Consider the following 20,375-nt stretch of genomic DNA (forward strand, 5'->3'; position numbering starts at 1 on the left):
AAGAGGGTGCTGACAACTTTTCTTGTAAAGCATTAAATCTTTCTTGTTACTGCCCAGAGAAACTGGCGTAAGCCTGTTGTTGAATCTGTGTCCTTTCTCCTTGCTTGACTAGAGTACAGCTCTCACATTTTTGCCACTTTGACTTTCCTTTCTGGGTCCTCTGCCCCTCTCCCGCCACTGGCATTAAGCTTCCATCACTGTCACCAAGGAAACAGCAGGGATGCTCATTCTTCACAGCTCTGCATATCTGAACTCTGGTTGCCTTTGTCCACTGAGCTAACAATTCTTCGTGTGCACACCACTAAATCAACTGTCTTCTACACAGAACTTTATCCGTTATTCTACGTTTAAAAAGAAAAAAATATTATAACTATTTCTTCTCTTGGGAATGGTCTTTTTCCAGACCTGTCAGTACTGTTGAATGCAGCGGACATTTTCGGTCCCTAGGAGTAAATATAAAAATTGCCTGTTTAGCCCTCGCACTGTGTGCACTGTAAGTGCGGGTCAGTTTTAAAGCACGCAACAGAGCATTCATAATGGGTTTCGCTTTTAAAAGCACTGTAGACCAAAAATAAACCTGACAAAGGGCAGCTGTAGAGTTTTAACATGTGGAAAACTCCACAGGCGGCAGTTATATAACTGGAAAGAAACATGATAAATATTTCATACCGTTAGATGAACTTCTAACTCTGACACATGAAAAGCAAAGAACACAAAACACACCTCAACTCTCCAAAGAAGCAGAAAGCTTACACCGAGAAGAGGCCAAGGCGATTGCTAAAATCTGAGTCCTGCCTTCCAGCTCGAGTCTTGATTGCTTTTTTCCCCCCTTCGCCTCCAAGGCGGAGCCGGCGAAACCCATCTCCCCGGAGCGCCTCCCCTGCAGGTTCGCGGGTTGGCCAGAAATTTTCCCCAAATCTCCACCCTTAGGCTGAAAACCCCCAAAGAAGTTTTGTGCCAAGGAGGGGAAGAGAGGAGTCGGAGCAAGGCAGGCGCGGTCCCCCCTCCTCCGCGCCCCACCCCCAAGCCCTGCGGCCAGCGCCTCCGGCGCCCGGGATCCTCGCCCTGGGGGACAGCTGGCAGCCCCGCGCCGGACCAGACAAAGCCGATCAATCCCCGCGGCGCGGGGGCGGGGGCCGCCCGCCCCGCCAGGGCTTCCCTTCCGCCCGTCGCCTCCTCCGGCCCCCTCATTAGAACCCAGCCGACACCTCGTCCGGCTTCCTCGGCCCGCCCCGTCCCAACCTCCTCCACACGCCCCCCCCCCAAAAAAAAGAACTCTCCAGACCCCCCCCCCCCAGCCCCCAGGTCCCTGGTTAGGCCAGACCCGCCTCTAGCAGCCGGCTAAGAAGACGCCCCTGGAACGGGGAAACTGACATGCCATCAGGCCCCGCCCCGCCCCTCCCCCTCACGAGTCTCTCCTCTCCCGCGCGGAGAAGTTCAGCGCCCCCCCGGGCTGCCTCCCGCGCTCCCGCGCTCCCGCCGCCGGGACCCTCGGCTTCCGAGGAGCCGGCAGCTCCCGACCCCGCGAAGATGGCGAGGAGGAGCCGCCACCGCCTCCTTCTGCTGGTGCTGCGCTACCTGGTGGTCGCCCTGGACTGTAAGTTGCTGGGGTACCGCCACCCTCCTACCCACTCCTGCTGAGACCAGCTCCCCCAAACCTCCAGCCCCTACTACGCGCGGCGCTGACGGAGGGCTTTCTCTGGGGCCCCGGACGGAAGGTCTGCCGCGGGGCAGCTGACTTGACACCCAGCGAGCCCAGAATTCGGGGGTGCCGTCTGCGGCGGGGGTCCGGAGGTCTTCGGTTTAGTGTAAATCGCATCTGATTTTGTCAGTTCTAGTTAGACAAAGTTGAGGGTCCACACCAGCAGGTTCTCATCTTCTTGCAAAGTTGGGTTAAGTTTTCAAAGACACGGAGACGTGAATAGAATGCAAAACTCACTACTAACTCCTTAAAAGATGCTAAGATCCCAAGATGGCATCACTCGGAGGCAGGCGCCGGCCACACTCTTAGCACTAGAGCAGGAGGCACTATTAGAATTTTCTTGGCTTTTGAGGGTCCAAGTTGTGCCGCTAATATGCAGTGCACTTTTGGGACGCGGGGTGGGAGGGAATTCCTGGCTGCCGAGCCAGAATTACTTGTATCCTCTCCACCTGCACATCTACATTCAGTTAGAAGGAGTCTGGTCTGGGCGCTCCAGCCAGCTGCTGTGTCCTCAGGGGACGTCCAACGGGATCATTGTTAGAAAGATACAGAAGCTCTGATGCAGTAGCGGGAGACGTCCCAAAGCCAACTTCACGGGATGGTTCTGAACAGGATTTCAGGGCTCGTAAGATTTAAACTCCTGGGAATGTTTCCTATTATTTTGTTTTCCTCGCGTTAACTTTTTAGAAAAATGGAGATTACAATAGATCTTTAGCGCACTTAAGAAACGAAGTTTTCCTTTTTCTTTCCTTTTTCCCTTTTTTCTTTTTACTTTCCTTTTATTTATTTTTAATAGAGTGCATTATTGTTGCTATTCAAGTTCTGGTAATATAATACTTAAAATAACCTACAGGTTCCTTGTCTGATAGCGTAAAACAATGACTTTTTCTCGAGCTCTCATTGCCTAAGTGAGTATATCTCAGCTCAGCGTGGTGTGAGTTTTTGTCCCTGAGTGGGGAAAGAAGGTGCAAGTTGTCTCAGTGAAGGGGGCATGTGCTGACCTATATTATAGGAAATCAAACCAAGAAGTCAAGGCTTCACAATAAAAACCATTACGCAATTTTGACATATCAATTGGTATCATGTTGAACACACCGACCAAAAAATCACTAATGCTAAAAGGCAACAAACAAAGAGGCAGACTGGAGGAATTGTAACAAAACTACTGGGAAAGTTATGTATTTCACTGACAGTCTTAAATTTGAAATAAAAAGGACTGACTTCAGTGTAGAATCATCACTAATTAAAAACAGAGAAAATTATTTTACTCTGGTATCCCTATACAGTAATCAAAATAGAAACAATACACCCTAAGTTTGAAACTGTAGCCAAGAATAACCCAGAGGCAAACACAGGCTTGTATGAATAGGCAGAATAAGCGCTTTTTCAAGCTTTGGGTAAAGCTAACACTTTGGCCCTCCTAACCCTGACTCCTACAGGGAATTAATTTTGAAGTGTGAAGGGATCTTTTCTGTATTGTTCCTGGGATACCAAAAGGCCTGGTATTGCAAGAATGTTTTATTTGCTTTTTAAATTTTTTTAAATTTTATAACAGCTTAGACTTAAAGAAAAATTGCAAAGATGGTATAGAGTTCTCATATACACCACCTCCACTTTCCCCTATTATTAATATTTTACATTAGTGTGACACATTTGTCACAATTAAGGAACCAATACTGATACATTATTATTAACTGAAGTCCATAGTTTATTCAGATTTCCTTCATTCTTCCCTGATGTTCTTTTCTGCGCCAGGATCCCATCCAGGACACCACAGTACATTTAGTAAGCCTGTGTGTATCCTTAGGCTCCTCTTAGCTGTGACAGTTTCTCAGACTTCCCTTGTTTTGTTATTACCGTGACAGGTTTGAGGTGTATTGGCGAAATATTTTGTAGAATGTCCCTCAATTGGTATTCCTCTGATATTTTTCTCATGACTGGACTGGGTTTATGGTTTTTTTTGGAGGGAGATCTCCGAGGTAAAGTATCATTTTCATCACATCATATCAAGGGTACATACTGTGACCATAACTTATCACTGTTGATATTAACCTTTATCACCTGGTCGGGTAGTGTATGCCAGGTATCTCCATGGGTTACCTTCCCCCCCACTTTCCATACTGTATTTTTTGGAAGGAAATCACTATGTACAACCCACACTTAAGGAAGAAGAGTTATACTGTACCTCCTTGAGAGTGGAGTAGCTCCATAAATTACTTGGAATTTCTCTGCTTGAGAGATGTCTCTCCCCCCACTCCATTCATTCATTCATCTGGTTTTTTTATATCAGTATAAGCTCATCAATATTTATTTTGCACTCTGGATTACAGTCCAATACTATTTTATTTATTTTAGATTGTCCAGCTTTGGCCATTGGGAGTTCTTAAAATTGGTTCCTGTGTCCCTTTGACATCCGCCCATCATTGTGTATATATGTGTGTGTGTTTGTTTGTTTTTAGCACTTCCTTACTTTCTGGTCCCACAAAATGCTCCAGGCTGATCCTGTACATTTTCTGCTCCAGTTCCAGAATCAGCCACTGCTCCAAGGAGCCCTGGTTCCTTTGATTGGAGAATGGTATTAGAAACCAAGATCTGGCACTAGGTACATTCATTGCTTTTAGGGTGTTGTTGAAAAAACAAGAACGTTCTTCGAGGCTAAGTTTTCACTCCACCGTTCTATTTGTGATTTATCCACTCAGGTTTCACGTTCAGATCCAAAAACTGTACTGGAGGCTTACCTATGTATCACACTGTTCCTAGGACTTTCCTGTATGTTTTCTCTTTTTAAGTTCTCAACAAATGCATGAGATAGAATGTATCTTCAACTTACAGGTAGGGACCCTAAGGCTCAGGAAAGCTAAGTTACTTGTCTAAGCTCACTTATCTAGGCTGGAAAGAGGTGGAACCGGGATTTGAAGATCAGAGACTTTGTTGCATTAGATAGCTGGCCTTCACTCCTCTCATTTTTCTGAGCACTTAACTCTTTTTGCCATCTTCATTCAAGAAAAGACAGTGGATTCCTTATGCTCTACTTATATACTCATCTTCTTGATATTCATCCCAAATACAACTGTAGCGCTCTTTTGTCTCAATCCTAATGTGTATAATATCATGCTCATTCCCATTCTTTCCTTTTACTTCTATCTGTCAATATTCTTTGTTTCTTTTTGGTAGTCAGGAGGATTGCTTTTTGTTGTTGTTGCTGTTATTTAAATTATGATTTCAGTGTACCTGTTGATAGATGGACATTTATTTGTGTGTTTAGTTGAATTATATCTTTCTTTCCCACTAAAATAGAAGCTCCATGTGGGAAGAAATTTCTTGATGTTTGCTCACTACTGTATGTCCAGCGCTGAGCGAAGTGCTTGGTTAATAGTATGGGTAAATAATATACACCTGTCGAAGGGGAAGGGGAGAAGGTGGAGTGGGTGGAAGAAATGTATGGGTAGAGTTAATGATTGTATTATAAATCATGAAGCCCTAACTTATTCTACATAGGTGAGATGTCAGATTTCTCTGAGGTAACACGTAAGAAAAGGAGTTGGATGGGAACGAGAGCAGTGTGCTGCTCTTGGCAATACACAGCTGGTGGCAGCTGGTCCTCAGGGACCCAAGCTGCCAGGGAACTCGGCCAGGGAACCCAAGCCAGGGAACTCGGCCTGCGTTTGTAATCTCTCATCAACTGACAAGGACCGTGGAGGGGGAGAGAGGTTTGGATCTTCTGCAAAATTACAAAGTTCTGCCTCTATGATGGAATTGACCCAAAACAGCACTCCAGGAAACAGGTGCCAGGAAAATTCTGCCCTCTGTCAACATTATTAAGAGCAAAGCGTCATATTCAACTTGCTGAAGAGAACTGGTTCCATCTTGACATAGTCAAGATTAATGCAAAGGTCAAATTGTGCTTGCTGGTAGTCCTGATAATCAGTTTAAGACAGTAACAGACATGACATGAAAAAGGAAGATGTCAAAAGCAAAAGTATCAGCGTAAAGAGAACAGTGAGTTCCCCATGGCTGAGGACCCTCATTGACCCCTCCACATGAGTAGTTCAATGAGAGAAGCCCGTGTGAATTTACACACATTTGCTCTGCCCGTGGTTTCTATCACACTGTCTTCCTCCAGTGGGCCTCTTTGGTGGAGAAGATGTATTAGACCATAGAGGCAAGAGCCACTGTGTTAAAGTCAGACCAGCAGAAATCTGTAAAAGCCATTGTTTAAAATAACATTTCTTTACATCCCATAACAATGTAGTGACACCACTGCTGAGCCGATACTCCAGGCCACCTGTATCTCCAGATTGATGTTTTTTTTAAAATAAATTTATTTATTTTATTTTTGGATGGGTCTCTGTTGCTGCACGCGGGCTTTCTCTAGTTGCGGTGAGTGAGGGCTACTCCTCGTTGCGATGCGCGGGCTTCTCCCTGCAGTGGCGTCTCTTGTTGCGGAGCATGGGCTCTAGGCACACGGGCTTCAGTAGTTGTGGCTTGTGGGCTCTAGAGCGCAGGCTTAGTAGTTGTGTTGCACGGGCTTAGTTGCTCCACGGCATGTGGGATTTTCTCGGACCAGGGCTCGAATCCCTGTCCCCTGCACTGGCAGGCGGATTCTTAACCACTGCGCCACCAGGGAAGCCCCCCAGATTGATGTTCCGAGGAAGATGAGGGTGAGTCATAATCTGGGTCAAGTGCTTTCTTTGGCAAAAGAAGAAAAAGAAAACTCAAAACTGGGCACCACTTTCTTAGAAGGTGTTACTGAGGTCAGAACTCAGACAAAATAAGCCCAACTGTATTCGTTTCCTATTGTTGCAGTAACAAATTACGATAAATTTAATGCAGCACAAATTTATTATCTTAAATTTCTAGAGATCAGAAGTGTGAAATAGGTCTCACTGGGCTAAAATCGAGGTATGGGAAGGGCAGTGTTCCTTCTGGAGAGTCTAGGGGAGAATCTGTTTCCATGTGTTTTCCAGCTTCTAGAGGCCAGCCATGGCCCCATTCTTCCAGATGCAAAGCCAGCAATGCCAGGCTGCCATATCTCTGGTTCTCTCTCTTCTGCCTCTGTCTTCCACTTATAGGGACCCTTAAAATTACATCAGGCCCACCTGGGTAATCCAGAATAATCTACTCATCTCAAGATCATCTGGTTAGCGACTTTAATTCCATCTACAACCTTATTTCCTATTTACCATGTAAGGTAACATATTTATAGGTTCCTGGAATTAGGATGTGGACACCTTGGGGGGGGGACCATTATTTTGCCTACCACAGCAACCAAAATTAGGATGTGTGTAATCAGTGTTGTGGCCAAGAACATTCTAGAGCCTGTGGAGCAACCATAACTCTTCCCTTTAAATTATACTTCATAGTGTTATAGATTTGCATTTTTTGAGCTGTATTTCAGCTGGCATAGTATAGTGGTAAAGAGCACGTACTCTGATGCTGAACTCTGCTCGCTTACTAGCTCTGTGACCTTGTACAAGTTATTTGACTTTTGTGTGTGTTAGTTGACCCATCTGTAATGGTGATAATCCCAATAACAGTACTTACCTCATAGAGGTTTAGGGAGAAGGAAATGTGTTCACATGTATAAAGCACTTAAAAAACTGTTACTGTTATTATTGTTAAAATTTGGGGGCAATGAAGTTAAACATTCATATTATCACTTAAAATGGATTTCTGACATTTTTGAGTCATAGACAAAGAACAGGCTGTTTCATAAGTACTGTACTAGTTTAAACAGCCTGTTTTATTTACTTTTATTATTTTAAGAGTTTATTTTAGGGGCTTCCCTGGTGGCACAGTGGTTGAGAATCTGCCTTCTAATGCAGGGGACACGGGTTCGTGCCCCAGTCCGGGAAGATCCCACATGTGGCGGAGCGGCTGGGCCCGTGAGCCATGGCCGCTGAGCCTGCGCGTCCGGAGCCTGTGCTCCGCAACAAGAGAGGCCGCGATAGTGAGAGGCCCATGCACGGCGATGAAGAGTGGCCCCCGCTTGCCACAACTAGAGAAAGCCCTTGCACAGAAATGAAGACCCAACATAGCCAAAAATAAATAAATAAATTTAAAAAAAACCCAAAACAAAAGAAAACAAAAAAGAATGCATAAAAAAATTTTTAGGGAATTTCCTGACGGTCTAATGGTTAAGACTCCACGCTTCCACTGCAGTGGGCACTGGTTCAATCCCTGGTCAGGAATTAAGATCTCACAAGCCGTGCAGCATGGCCAAAAAGTAAAATAAAATAAAATAACTAAAATGTTAGATTAAAAACTTTAAAATGAGAATTTTTTTAGAATGTGTTTTTTAAAGTTTTATTACAAAATACACACACATACATCTGTATCTATCCATGAAAAGATTATACCTGTAACCAGGTAAAGAAGATGAGGGAGACCATTTCTGATGGCGTCAACAGCATGCACAGATGTCGTTGGGGGAGATCGTTCAGCAAGAGGATGAAGGAATAAAATAAGTTCTTTAAGGCCAGAGTATGGAGAGCAGGGGGGGGGGGGTGAGAGGCGGCAGCCAGGCGGTGGAGGGCTTTGGGAGACACAATTAGGATTTGGAATTTATCCTAAAGTAAGGAGAAGCCATTGAAGGCTTTTAAACACTGAATATTAGTCGGATTTGCATTTCAAAAAGAGAACGCAGTGGATGGAGGGTAGAGAATGGGCAGAATAGGTAAGTGGGAAGTTGGAAGTGGGGAGACCAGCGATTGGAGTGGTCCAGGCAATGACTTCCTAAGTATGTCTTTTATATAGTTTACTGAAATATATACATACACAAATGGGTATCATTAAACATATACATATACCCACAGAAAATGGTTTTATTATTTGAAATGTAGTTAATTCATCAGGGATTTGAGAAAAATTGTTCTTTGGTTTTTAAGGAATTTTAAGGAATTTTTAAAAAAATCATGTATACTGCAGGTGTTTCCAACTTCCTGTTCAGTTCCCAGCATATAAACGTAAAACAGTAGCTCTTTGGGTTACTATTTCTCTTCTTTCAGTGTTGTTCTCTTTTCCAATACCTGAGTTTGTCTTCCATCAGTATTGTTTGAAGTGTTTTTAGAGTTTCACCAAGTTGCCACCCTTTGGAGGGTGATTTGATTACTTGTGATGGGAAGAAGAGTAGCCTTCTATGTTACTAAGGGTATGAGTGTGTGCGTGAGAGAGAGAGAGGGGGAGGGGGAGGGGGAGGGGGAGGGGGAGGGGGAGGGGGAGGGGGAGGGGGAGGGGGAGGGGGAGGGGGAGGGGGAAGGGGAGAAGATGTGTGCTCAAATGAACGCCTGCTGACAGGCCCACAGGATCTTCAAACCAATGAGTGGGTCAGCAGTGTTCTGCAGTTTGAATTGTTCTTATGTTTTACGAGGAGAGAAGCAAAACACTGTCCTGGACCTAGTCCTGTGATGTAGGTCAAGAGCTGCTCTCTTTTTTCTTTTTTTTTTTTGCGGTACGCGGGCCTCTCACCGCTGTGGCCTCTCCCTTTGCGGAGCACAGGCTCCGGACGCGCAGGCTCAGCGACCACAGCTCACGGGCCCAGCCGCTCCGCAGCATGTGGGATCCTCCCGGACTGGGGTACGAACCCGTGTCCCCTGCATCGGCAGGCGGACTCTCAACCACTGTGCCACCAGGGGAGCCCAAGAGCTGCTCTCTTAAAGGGAACCCTCCTACACTGTTGATGGGAATGTAAATTGGTGCAGTCACTATGGAAACAGTATGGAGGTTCCTTAAAAAACTAAAAATAGACTTACCATATGATCCAGCAATCCCATTCCTGAGCACAGATCCGGAAAAGACAAAAACTCTAATTTGAAAAGATACAGGCACCCCAGTGTTCATTGCAGCTCTATTTACAATAGCCAAGACATGGAAGCAACCTAAATGTCTATTGACAGATGAATGGATAAAGAAGATGTGGTAGATATATACAGTGGAATATTACTCAGCTGTAAAAAGAATGAAATAATGCAGTAAGTCAGACAGAGAAATATAAATAGCATATAATATCACTTATATGTGGAATCTAAAATGAACTTATTTCCAAAACAGAAATAGACTTACAGACATAGAAAAAAAACTTATGGTTACTAAAAAGGAAGGGTGGGGAGGGATAAATTAGGAGTTTGGGATTAATAGATTCACACTACTATATATAAAATAGATAAACAACAAGGACTTACCATGTAGCACAGGGAACTATATTCAATATCTTATAATAACCTATAGTGGAAAAGAATCTGAAAAAGAATACATATATATATATATATATATATATACTTTGCTGTACACCTGAAACTAACACAACATTGTAGGTCAACTATACTTCAATAAAAAAATAATAATTTAAAAAATATATTTTTCGGAAACAATTTTGAACGGTTCCCAAAGTACAACCACAGAACTGTATAATGTTCTAAGGGACAGAATTCGACGAGTATTGATTAAACCGTAATTTTCGTCCCAGAAATACTCTAAAACTGTTGAAAATAGAGGTAAACACTTCATTTCACTCTAAGTAAAGGGGTCATTATGCCTGTTCAACTGCGTTCTCCAGATCTTCAGAGGATCTCCTACTGTTGTTGTTGACATTGCTAACAGCCCACTGGGAAAGAAACTTTGTGGAGAAAAATGTCAAATATTTCCTTCTAGAAACTGGAAGTGGGGAAACGTACAAGAGGGGACTCTATGTGAGTAAATAAAGTGCTCTTGAATGATTTAAAAAAAGAAAAAGAGCTACTCTCTTAGCTTTCCACTGTCTGGGCTCCATAAGCCCTGAGCAAGAATCCTTGTGAGCTTAACTGACATGAGTTTTAGTCCTTAACTAAAGAGTCTTGTCTTTCTCTCTCTCTCTCTCTCATGTCATTGGACTCAAGATTTTATTTGTTTCGTTGGATTTTCTATTTTGTTTTAGTTTTCAAAATGCCTCACAGGGACATTTGGGGACAAATTTGTCTTTATATTTGTACATTGTGAAGAAGCCTAGCTGGTCTCTCTCCTTTATGCAAGGTGTTTCCGGTTTGCTGGCTCACATCTTGTCAAAACAGTCACCTGCTGTTTTCAGCTTTAGCTTTTCTCACACTGTGAAAACTTGCTCAATACTTTATGATGGACATGATCAAAGACAAAAATAGTTCACTGTTAAATGCATCTACTTACATGTTCAACTAGCATAATTTATGTATAATGGTGAATTCGAACATCCCAGAAAAGTTATCAAATGAGAACTGTCTCCTTTACAGTCCTCCCGATTTTTATTCCACTCCCACTCTTTTAATCTGATTGTTTAATTGAGGTATAGTTGATGTACAATATTATGTAAGTTTCAGATATACGACATTCACAATTTTTAAAGGTTATACTCCTTTTATAGTTATTATACGATATTGGCTATATTCCCTGTGCTGTACAATATATCCTTGTAGCTTGTTTATCTTATGCATAGTAGGTTGTACCTCTTAATCTCCTACCCCTGTTGTCCCTTTCCCTCACAACCTCCACTCGTAACCACTAGTTCGTTCTCTATACCTGTGAGTCTGTTTCTTTTTTGTTATATTCACTAGTTTGTTTTATTTTTTAGATTCCACATATAAGTGATATTATACAGTATTTGTCTTTCTCTCATTTATTTCACTAAGCATAATACCCTCCAAGTCCACCCATGTTGTTGCAAATGTCAAATTTTCATTCTCTTTTTACGGCTGAGTAATATTGCAGTGTGTGTGTGTGTGTGTGTGTGTGTGTGTGTGTGTGTGTGTGTGTGTATGAGACATCTTCTTTATCCATTCATCTGTTGATAGGCACTTAGGTTGCTTCTATATCTTGACTACTGTAAATAATGCTGCTATGAACATTGGGGTGCATGTATCTTTTTGAATTAGTGTTTTTGTTTTCTTCAGATATATGCCCTGAAATGGAATTGCTGCATCATATGGTAGCTCTGTTTTTAGTTTTTTGAGGAACCCCCATGCTGTTTTTCACAGTGGTTGCACTAATTTACATTCCTACCAATAGTGTAGAAGGGTTCCCTTTTCTCCACTTCCTCATCAATGAAGTAGCCCACTCTTAAGTTTCTTGCATGTGATTCCAGAAAAATCGTGGTGGGGGGAATGTAGTTCCAGCATATATGAGCATACCTGTATAGTTTCTTTAAAAATAAAAATCAAAATTACTGTGCTTAATGTTCTGCACCTTCCAACAGATCAAATCATATTGTGTATAATATTCTGTGCTTTCCTACAAAGTATCTATTTTTACCAGTAACTAAAGCCACAACCCAAAGCTGGGTCGCCAAACAGGACTCATGATAACATCTTGAAGTAGCCTTTTTAAAACCCTATGCCAAGATGCAGCAGGGACTATCTTCTAGTTAAAACCACTAAATATAAGTAGTGAAACCAAGTGCTATAACAAAACAGAGGGAAATAAACTCCCAAACCAGTGATCAAAACTAGAAAGAGAAAAATTCCAACCTAGACCCAGTGAAAAATTCCAAAGGAGAAGAGAGTAAGGGCCAGAGAGGACAGAGACACCAGCACCAGCTAGGATTTACAGACAAGTGCAAGCTGCTGCTATTTTTAAAGGAGAGGAAAGAAGTAATGACCACACATAAAATTGGAACACATTGAGCTACTGGGAAAGTGCTAAATTTGAAAATAGAGAATAGTGTTTATGTTTTAAAAAAATGCTCTAGAGTCACTTTAAAATAGGAATGGATTCGAATCAGAGGTAGAATGGACATAATGAAATAAACAATGACTCAAGTATAAATAAACACTGATCTATTCAATCCAATAATTTAATTACTGGTTATTATTATTTAATCCAATAATCTAAACACAGTGGGCTTGCCATTAAATATATAAAAGTTTTACATAAACTGATTGGAGCTATGGTATCATTGTACTATGACCCCGTATAATGCTTTTGGTCCCAGAAGAAGTCAGGTTCTTTTGTGGTTGTGCCCCGTGTGTGTGTGTGTGTGTGTGTGTGTGTGTGTGTGTAAGGGAGTGAACCTCTATGCCATTTTATCTAGATACAATGTTTCTCCTCCCAGCCTCCATCTCTTCTACTGTTGTTGTCATCCTTGTTCGTTGCCAAACGCAAGTCCTCTCTGAAGGTCTAAGTCCAAAATCCCTTACCTCTTCTTTTAGATCTTTCCAAGTCATCCATTTTTCAAAGCCAAAGTCTACTGCTTATTATAATTCTGGTGCTCTTGGCATGTTCCTGGTTTTCTTACGGCACTTATTGGGCTGTACAGTTATCATTTTACACGTGCATCTGGATTATGAGTTCGCTGAGGGCAGAGACAAAACATCTTTGTGTCCCCAGCACCTAGTGTGGTGCTTGGCACATAGCGATTCTTTAATAATTAGTTAAATAAAAGTAAGTAACCTGGAGTTTAAATGTTTGTTTATTTGCCTCTTAGCTTCATAAAATAACGTAACTTTTTGTAATAAAAATCCCAGGAGGGCTTCCCTGGTGGCGCAGTGGTTGAGAGTCCGCCTGCCGATGCAGGGGACACGGGTTCGTGCCCCGGCCCGGGAGGATCCCACATGCCACGGAGTGGCTGGGCTCCGCAACAGGAGAGGCCACAACAGTGAGAGGCCCGCATACCGCAAAAAAAAAAAAAAAAAAATCCCAGGAGACATGTAAAATTCATAGTCCTTAATGAATGTATGATTTTACTGCTCCTCGAACTTCCTCCTTGCTTGTTAACTGAGACCTCCTTAGAGTTACTAGGAAGTATAGAGACAGATCTGCCTTAAACAGGTGCCGATTGCTGGATGCCTCCTTGTATCGTCAAAACACATAAGCTTCTCTTGAATTGACAAACATTGATTATAAACTCAGATGAATTAAACAATACCTCCTCACAAATTGCCTGAGATAAAACACAACATAGGATGTTACCGAGGTTTTTTTGTTTGTTTGTTTGGTTGGTTGGTTTTGTTTTCTGCACCTCGCAACTTGTGGAATTTTTTTAGTTCCCCGACCAGGGATTGAACTCAGGCCTTTTGCAATGAGAGCGTAGAGTCCTGACCACTGGACCGCTAGGGAATTCCCACAGAGTTTTTAAAGTACTCTCTGGAACAAGGGATTCCAGATTTTCCCCTTTGCCACTTAGTTGATATTATAGCAATTCATGTCCCACAATAGTCAAACGTTTATTAAGAAAGATGAGAGGACAGGGCCTGATAAAGTGATCTTTATTTCCAAACCGAAGATGGTTTTCCTAGGCATTCTTGTCCAGTAACATTTTCTTGTGGGATCTCCTCATTAGCACTGAAAAAGTTTCCTCAGAATCCCAGTGACTCATATCTCAGTCCAAGGGTACCATCACATAATTCAGCATTAGGCAAATGCCAAGATTAGATGCATCTTAAGAATCTCAGCTCTGTTGTGCTACTCCCCCCAAAAGTCTGTCTGAGGATGCTGGAATATTCAAAAATCACTGTCTGTAGCACTGGTCCTCAAACTTTTTTTGATTCCATATTCTACTTTTTTTTTTTTAAAGAGCATATGCCCAAACATAAGTTTTTGGTTATAAATTATATACATGTATTTTTTGTATCAATATATTACATTAATTATAAAATACACATAAAAGAAATATTATACTAGATGCTGGAAAATAAACGAACACAAATACCTTTGCGCAGAAATGAAGTGGTGGTAGCCATATATTACAGAATTTGATAAAGCCTCTGTAATTAAAACACTGTGGGACTGGTTCATGAAGAGACAGACTGATGGAACAGAATATAAAGTCCAGAAATTGGCCCAAGTTTATTTATAAATTTAGGATAGATAGGGATAAAAATAGAGATCTGGGGCTTCCCTGGTGGCACAGGGATTGAGAATCCGCCTGCCGATGCAGGGGATACGGGTTCGTGCCCCGGTCCGGGAAGATCCCACGTGCCTCAGAGCGGCTGGGCCCGTGAGCCATGGCCGCTGAGCCTGCACGTCCGGAGCCTGTGCTCTGCAACGGGAGAGGCCACAGCAGTGAGAGGCCCGCGTAACGAAAAAAAAAAAAAATATATATATATATATATATATAAACCTCCCTTTCTATATGTCTGTATTTATCTATCTGTTTATTTATCTACATATAAAATGGTAGCATCTCAAACCATTGAGGATTCTTATTAAATATTGTTGCAACAGTTGTGCAGTGATTTAAGGTAAATTGGATCTGAACCTGATAGTGTACATAGGGATAAAGTCCAAATGAATCTAAATGTAAGTAAGTAAGCAAATAAATAAGACCATTGCCCCAAAACAAAACAAACGAAACAAAACAGAACAAAGCATGGTATGTTCTTCTGTGAATTGGACTATATATCCAAAGAGCATCTGCATGAAAAAGATAAAACACTATACACAAATCAAAAGATAAATGTCTAACTGGGAAAATATATTTGCAGTTTAATCCTCAACCAAAGAGTATTATCACTGATATAACGAAGAGCCCATAAAAATGGAAAGAGAATAAAAATATAAAGAACAAAATAGAAAAATGGCACATGGGCATGCCACCACACACACACACACACAAACACACACACGCAAACCCCAGAGAGTTCCCAGAAGAAAAATTCAGATGATTCTTAAAGTATGAAGCTCTTGGGAATTCACTGGCCGTCTAGTGATAGGACTCCTCGCTTTCACTGCCAAGCCTCCCGGGTTCAATCCCTGGTCAGGGAACTAAGATCCCACAAGCTGCGCAGCCAAAAAAACAAACAAAAAAAAACAACAACTGTTAAGTATGAAGCTCTGCTCAACAAAACTTGAAATGTAAATTATTAAACCTTCACAAAGACAGCGTCTCTTGCCTACCAGATTAGCAAAAACACAGAACTCATCTGCATGTTCCTTTACTGAGGTTGTATGGAAATAGGCACTTTCACACACTCTTGATGGGCTGTGTAATGAGGTGTCTGCTCTGGAGTGGAATTCAGCAATGTGTAGAAGAATTACATATCTACCCTTTGACTCACCCACCCCACTACTGGGAGCCTGTTCCAGAGCTGTATAAAACAGGACATGATTCATGCATAATATTATTTATTTCAAAATTATTTCTTAAAAAAAGACTGAAAACAATCAAATACCCATCAGTAGGGGGTTGGCTGAATAAATAAAATGGTGTGCACTGTAGTCATGAAAAGGAATGAGGGCAGTCTCCATGTATGGATATAGGAAGTGAAAAAAGCAAGGTACAGAACTGTATAGCTTCACATGCTACATTTTTCGTAAGAAAGAAATGCTGGGAAGTTAAATGAAAACTATTCACAATGGGTAGAAGGGACAGGAATAGAACAGATTTCTCTTAATAACTTGTTACACAGATTTGATTTTGAAAACTTAAAGGTTGTATTTAAAAGATAAAATTCATTAAAGAATCCATCTGTGAAAATTGAAAACAGATGGAAAGAGATGAACCTACTATATATCAAATCAATGATATAAACACATAGAGGAAAGAAGCTCCAGTCTGAGCTTAGAAAATAATATTCCCCTGAATAGTAGGATATACTTTAGGGATGAATAAAGCTACAAATACTTTGTAAACTAAAGTAATTTAAAATAGTGGTTTTGTTCTTTTGAAACTACTTTGTATTACAGGACAATTCAAATCAGTAATTATATCGATATAGAAAGATAGAGATTTTCATTGTAGGAAAAAAGAGATACATGTATAATGTTTCTTAAAAAGGTAAGTAAAAGCTCTATAATGTTATATTTGATTTGAAAAATCACTATGAACTCATGATGCTTTTTTCAGATGCAAGAATCTGAAAAAGAATATATATATATATACATAAACATATATATGTATATATATATATATATACAGTAACTGAATCACCTTGCTGTATACCTGAAACTAACTAACATTATAAATCAACTATACTTAAATTTTTTTAAATGAAAGAAAAAAAAAAGTGACACATTATCTGTGTCTGTCCACTAAAAAGGCCTAGATGAAATCACAACCTGTATCAGTCAGCTTTTATGAAGTAACAAAAACCCCCCAAATCTCAGTAGTTTGCAACTATACGCATCATTTTTGCTGCTTTTCAATTTTGGTGGCTCCAGGTCAGCTGCAAAATCTCTGCTCTACATGTCTCATTCCAGGCCCCAGGCTGAAAGAGCTGCCCCTATTTGAAAGAGACAGTCCTTGTGGCCAAGGGCAAAGGCAGGAGGCAGAGCTAAATCATGCAACAGCTCTGAAAGCATCCACTTAACATGATGGATGTCCACTGGTCAAAGCACGTCACATGGCCAGACCTGGAATTGGGGTAGGGGAGTGTATTCTGGCTGCCAGAATGCCCTGGAAATCATGAGATAATAAGTGGGAAGGGAATGAGTAGTTGGGAATAATAATATAATCTGTTCTACAACCCCATAAAAATGATCACAAACAGACTGTGATCTAGATACCATTCCACACTAACAGTGACTCAGGATCTTTGGAGGAGCATCTGATTCCGTGTTTAGAGTTGGGCATATATGAGTGTGGGACATTTTGTTGCACCAGAAAGCAAGTTACAACTCTCAGAGCTACTGAGGTTGTGTCTCAAAGACACAGGAATCAACATAAAAGGGCTCCCTTTGGCCAAATTAGAGGCAATTTGAGAACCAAAAATATTTTTAAAATATTGAATGCAATTGATTTAAAGATGTTGAATATATTTTTTAATGTATTAATTATGCAGATACCAAAAAGAGAGAGAAAGTCAATTTAAAAAAAAGACACAGTTACAACCCTTTGGTCACCATCTGAACTAAGTCAGTTTCTTCTTCCTCTGATATTTGGCAGTCAATAAGGCTTGGTCCTGCTTTCCTTTATGTTTGCATATGTAACCACATCCTTAATTGACAAGGAAAAGTTCTTCTTTATAGAATTCAAGCTAATAAATGTGCAAAGATAATAAAAAAAAATAGAATCTAATTATCATTATCCTGCAACTTGTAATTGGCTTAGGATATGATTATTAATGGGTAAAAACAGAAAAAATGTTGATGGGAAACTTTACAATGGAGGGATCAGTCTGTTTATCACCTGAAACCACTATTTAGTCTTAACATCATTAAAAGTGGGACAACCAAACATTCAGTGATACAATAGGAAGCATATAACATTCCCTATGTAGTACTCTTGACCATCCCTCAAAAAAAAGGTGACCTTTCCTTGAATCAACCCTCTAGACAAGCTAACTTCTTTTTGAAGGAGAGTAGATACATAGATTAAATGACCCCACAAGGCCACACACAAACTCAGAAACTGGGCTTTTCTACAGAATAACTGACCAGGTTTCTTCAACAAGTCAATGGCATGAAAGGAAAAAATAAAAGGGAGGAAAGAGCAGGTTAGCTCTAGATTAGAACAAACCAAGACAAAAAGCCTACAAAGCAAATGTAATGTTGAGACATGGTTTGGATCCTGATTCAAATAAAACATCAAGGAAATTGGGCTAGGGCTGGATATTAGATTATACCAAGGAATTATTTTAAATTTTGTTAGTTGTTCTAATGGAGTTGTAGACATATGTCTTCAATTTGAGTTGATACCTACTTAAATATTTAATAAAGAAAATTTTTTTAATATACATGATTTGCTTGAAAATTCCTCAACAACAAAAAGGGGTAGATGAAATAAGTGTGGCAAAGTCTTTATAACTGTTGAATCCAAATAATGAAATATGGGGGTTATTGTTCTGTTTTCTCCACTTTTTATGTCTATTTGGAAATTTTTCATGGTAAAAAAACTACTTAAACCCATAAATACAAATAAAGAGAAGAATGTGACAAATATATAGAAATTCTACTATTTTTATTCACCCCTCTGGGTTTTCTTATACATTCTACCTTAGAGTCTACTGCTTTAAAGAGAAAATAAATAGAACAAAGTGAGTCTACATAAGATATCTGGGGGCTTTCCTGGTGGCACAGTGGTTGAGAGTCTGCCTGCCAATGCAGGGGACACGGGTTCGTGCCCCGGTCTGGGAAGATCCCACATGCCTCGGGGCGGCTGGGCCTGTGAGCCATGGCTCACGGGCCTGCGCGTCAGTGATAGGCCCGTGTACCGCAAAAAAAAAAAAAGATATCTGAATTGTCTGTTTTCTTAAACTCCACACCTTAGCCAGGGTAGTCAATATAAGAAACCCACATTCTGTTTAAATAACCCCCTTTTCAATCTAGTTTGTCTCTTTCACAGTAATAAAATGCCTTCAGACAAACAAATGAACACCCTGCCAATAACTGGAATTCCACGATCCTGGGTTACACAACAAAATCTGTTAGTAAATCCACTGCATAACAGCCGTTTTTCTTCATGATGTAGTGTGGATCTTTCGGTTCATTTATTTTGAAAGGGACTTTAATATTTTATTCCCTAAAATGTGAAAGGACCCATTAGATGAGTGCATGTCATATTCATAGACTGATGGCAAGAAAAGATGAATGTAAAAAAGTGAGTTGATTAAATTCCTAATTATTTAAAATTTTTTCTCCTGCATTTATTTAATGGAGGCTGACTCAATCAGGCCTTTCTTATCAAGCCTCTGGCTCTTCTAAACAACAAAAGAGAACACTTGCAGCCCTCTTATAGGGTAAGGGCATATCCAGCATTTGACATTATCAACTCTTTCAAAATTGCTCATACTTTCTAAAATATTTAATGTTCAAACCCATGTCATTAATAACTTAATGTCAAGTCCCAAATGAGTTCTTCTATTTATTTATTTATTTATGGCTGCGTTGGGTCTTTGTTGCTGCGAGCAGGCTTTCTCTAGTTGTGGCACGTGGGCTCAGTAGTTGTGGCGCACAGGGTTAGTTGCTCCGCGGCATGTGGGATCTTCCAGGACCAGGAGTCGAACCTGTGTCCCCTGCATTGGCAGGAGGATTCTTAACCACTGCGCCACCAAAGAAGTCCCCGAAATGAGTTCTTTATATGATTTAATTTCCCATAGTTCCTCGAACCCTGAAGACTCCAAAGCTCTAAAGATTCTCTAGAGAAGACTCTGGTGGTGGGGAAAAAATGGAAGAGATAGAGGCCTTTGGAAGCAACCTAGAGCCTGTGTCAGCAGCTTATGCACACTTTATGTCAGAAGCTATTTTCAATACTTTCCCCCAATGCGCCATGAATTCATGAGCAAGAGAATGTAGATGTTGATAGAGGAAAGAGTTTCACTTCACCTTCCATTCTATTATTTCATGGTTTTAGAGTGCAAGCAAGATTGCATCACAACCCTCTAACAGAATTTATATATTTAGAGTCCTAATTATTTGAACAAACAAGTCATATCTCTCTAGCCTGTACCATTTTACACATTCAACTCTTTATATGTTTAGTGGTGAGACACCCAAATCTTCTGCGGAATGATGAGACCAGTCAAAACTAGCCTTTTGCATTACATGGGCTAGAATAGCTGAAGAAATGCATTTTTTCTGATTATTAGGAAGAAAAAGGACAAGTAATTTTGGCAGTGGGACACAGAGGTACTTTTTTAATAAAGCTAAGTTACCTTACCAATGAGTGTGTAGAATAGTAATGTTTTTTCCCAGAGGACAGTGGATTCCCATCTTTTACCTGAAGGAATACCCATTACATTTTCCCTGACAGGGTGACTCTGAGGCATGTTCAAACAGCCTGGGATGATGGCCAGAA

At 40.9% G+C, this 20,375-nt stretch overlaps 1 protein-coding gene across 4 annotated transcripts in view; it reads left to right on the forward strand.

Moving 5' to 3' along the window:
* Positions 1 to 816: 816 nt before the first annotated feature.
* Positions 817 to 20,375, forward strand: part of JAM2 (junctional adhesion molecule 2) — a 283,683-nt gene continuing 264,124 nt past the window's right edge. For all 4 annotated transcript variants that reach the window (XM_067034971.1, XM_067034972.1, XM_067034970.1 and 1 more), the window contains exon 1: positions 817 to 1,597. In XM_067034971.1, coding sequence (XP_066891072.1) covers positions 1,375 to 1,597 — 223 coding nt within the window. In that variant the 5' untranslated portion in view covers positions 817 to 1,374. The remainder of the gene's footprint in view (positions 1,598 to 20,375) is intronic.

Source organism: Kogia breviceps, chromosome 5, assembly GCF_026419965.1.
Source record: "Kogia breviceps isolate mKogBre1 chromosome 5, mKogBre1 haplotype 1, whole genome shotgun sequence".
Taxonomy (NCBI): domain Eukaryota; kingdom Metazoa; phylum Chordata; class Mammalia; order Artiodactyla; family Physeteridae; genus Kogia; species Kogia breviceps.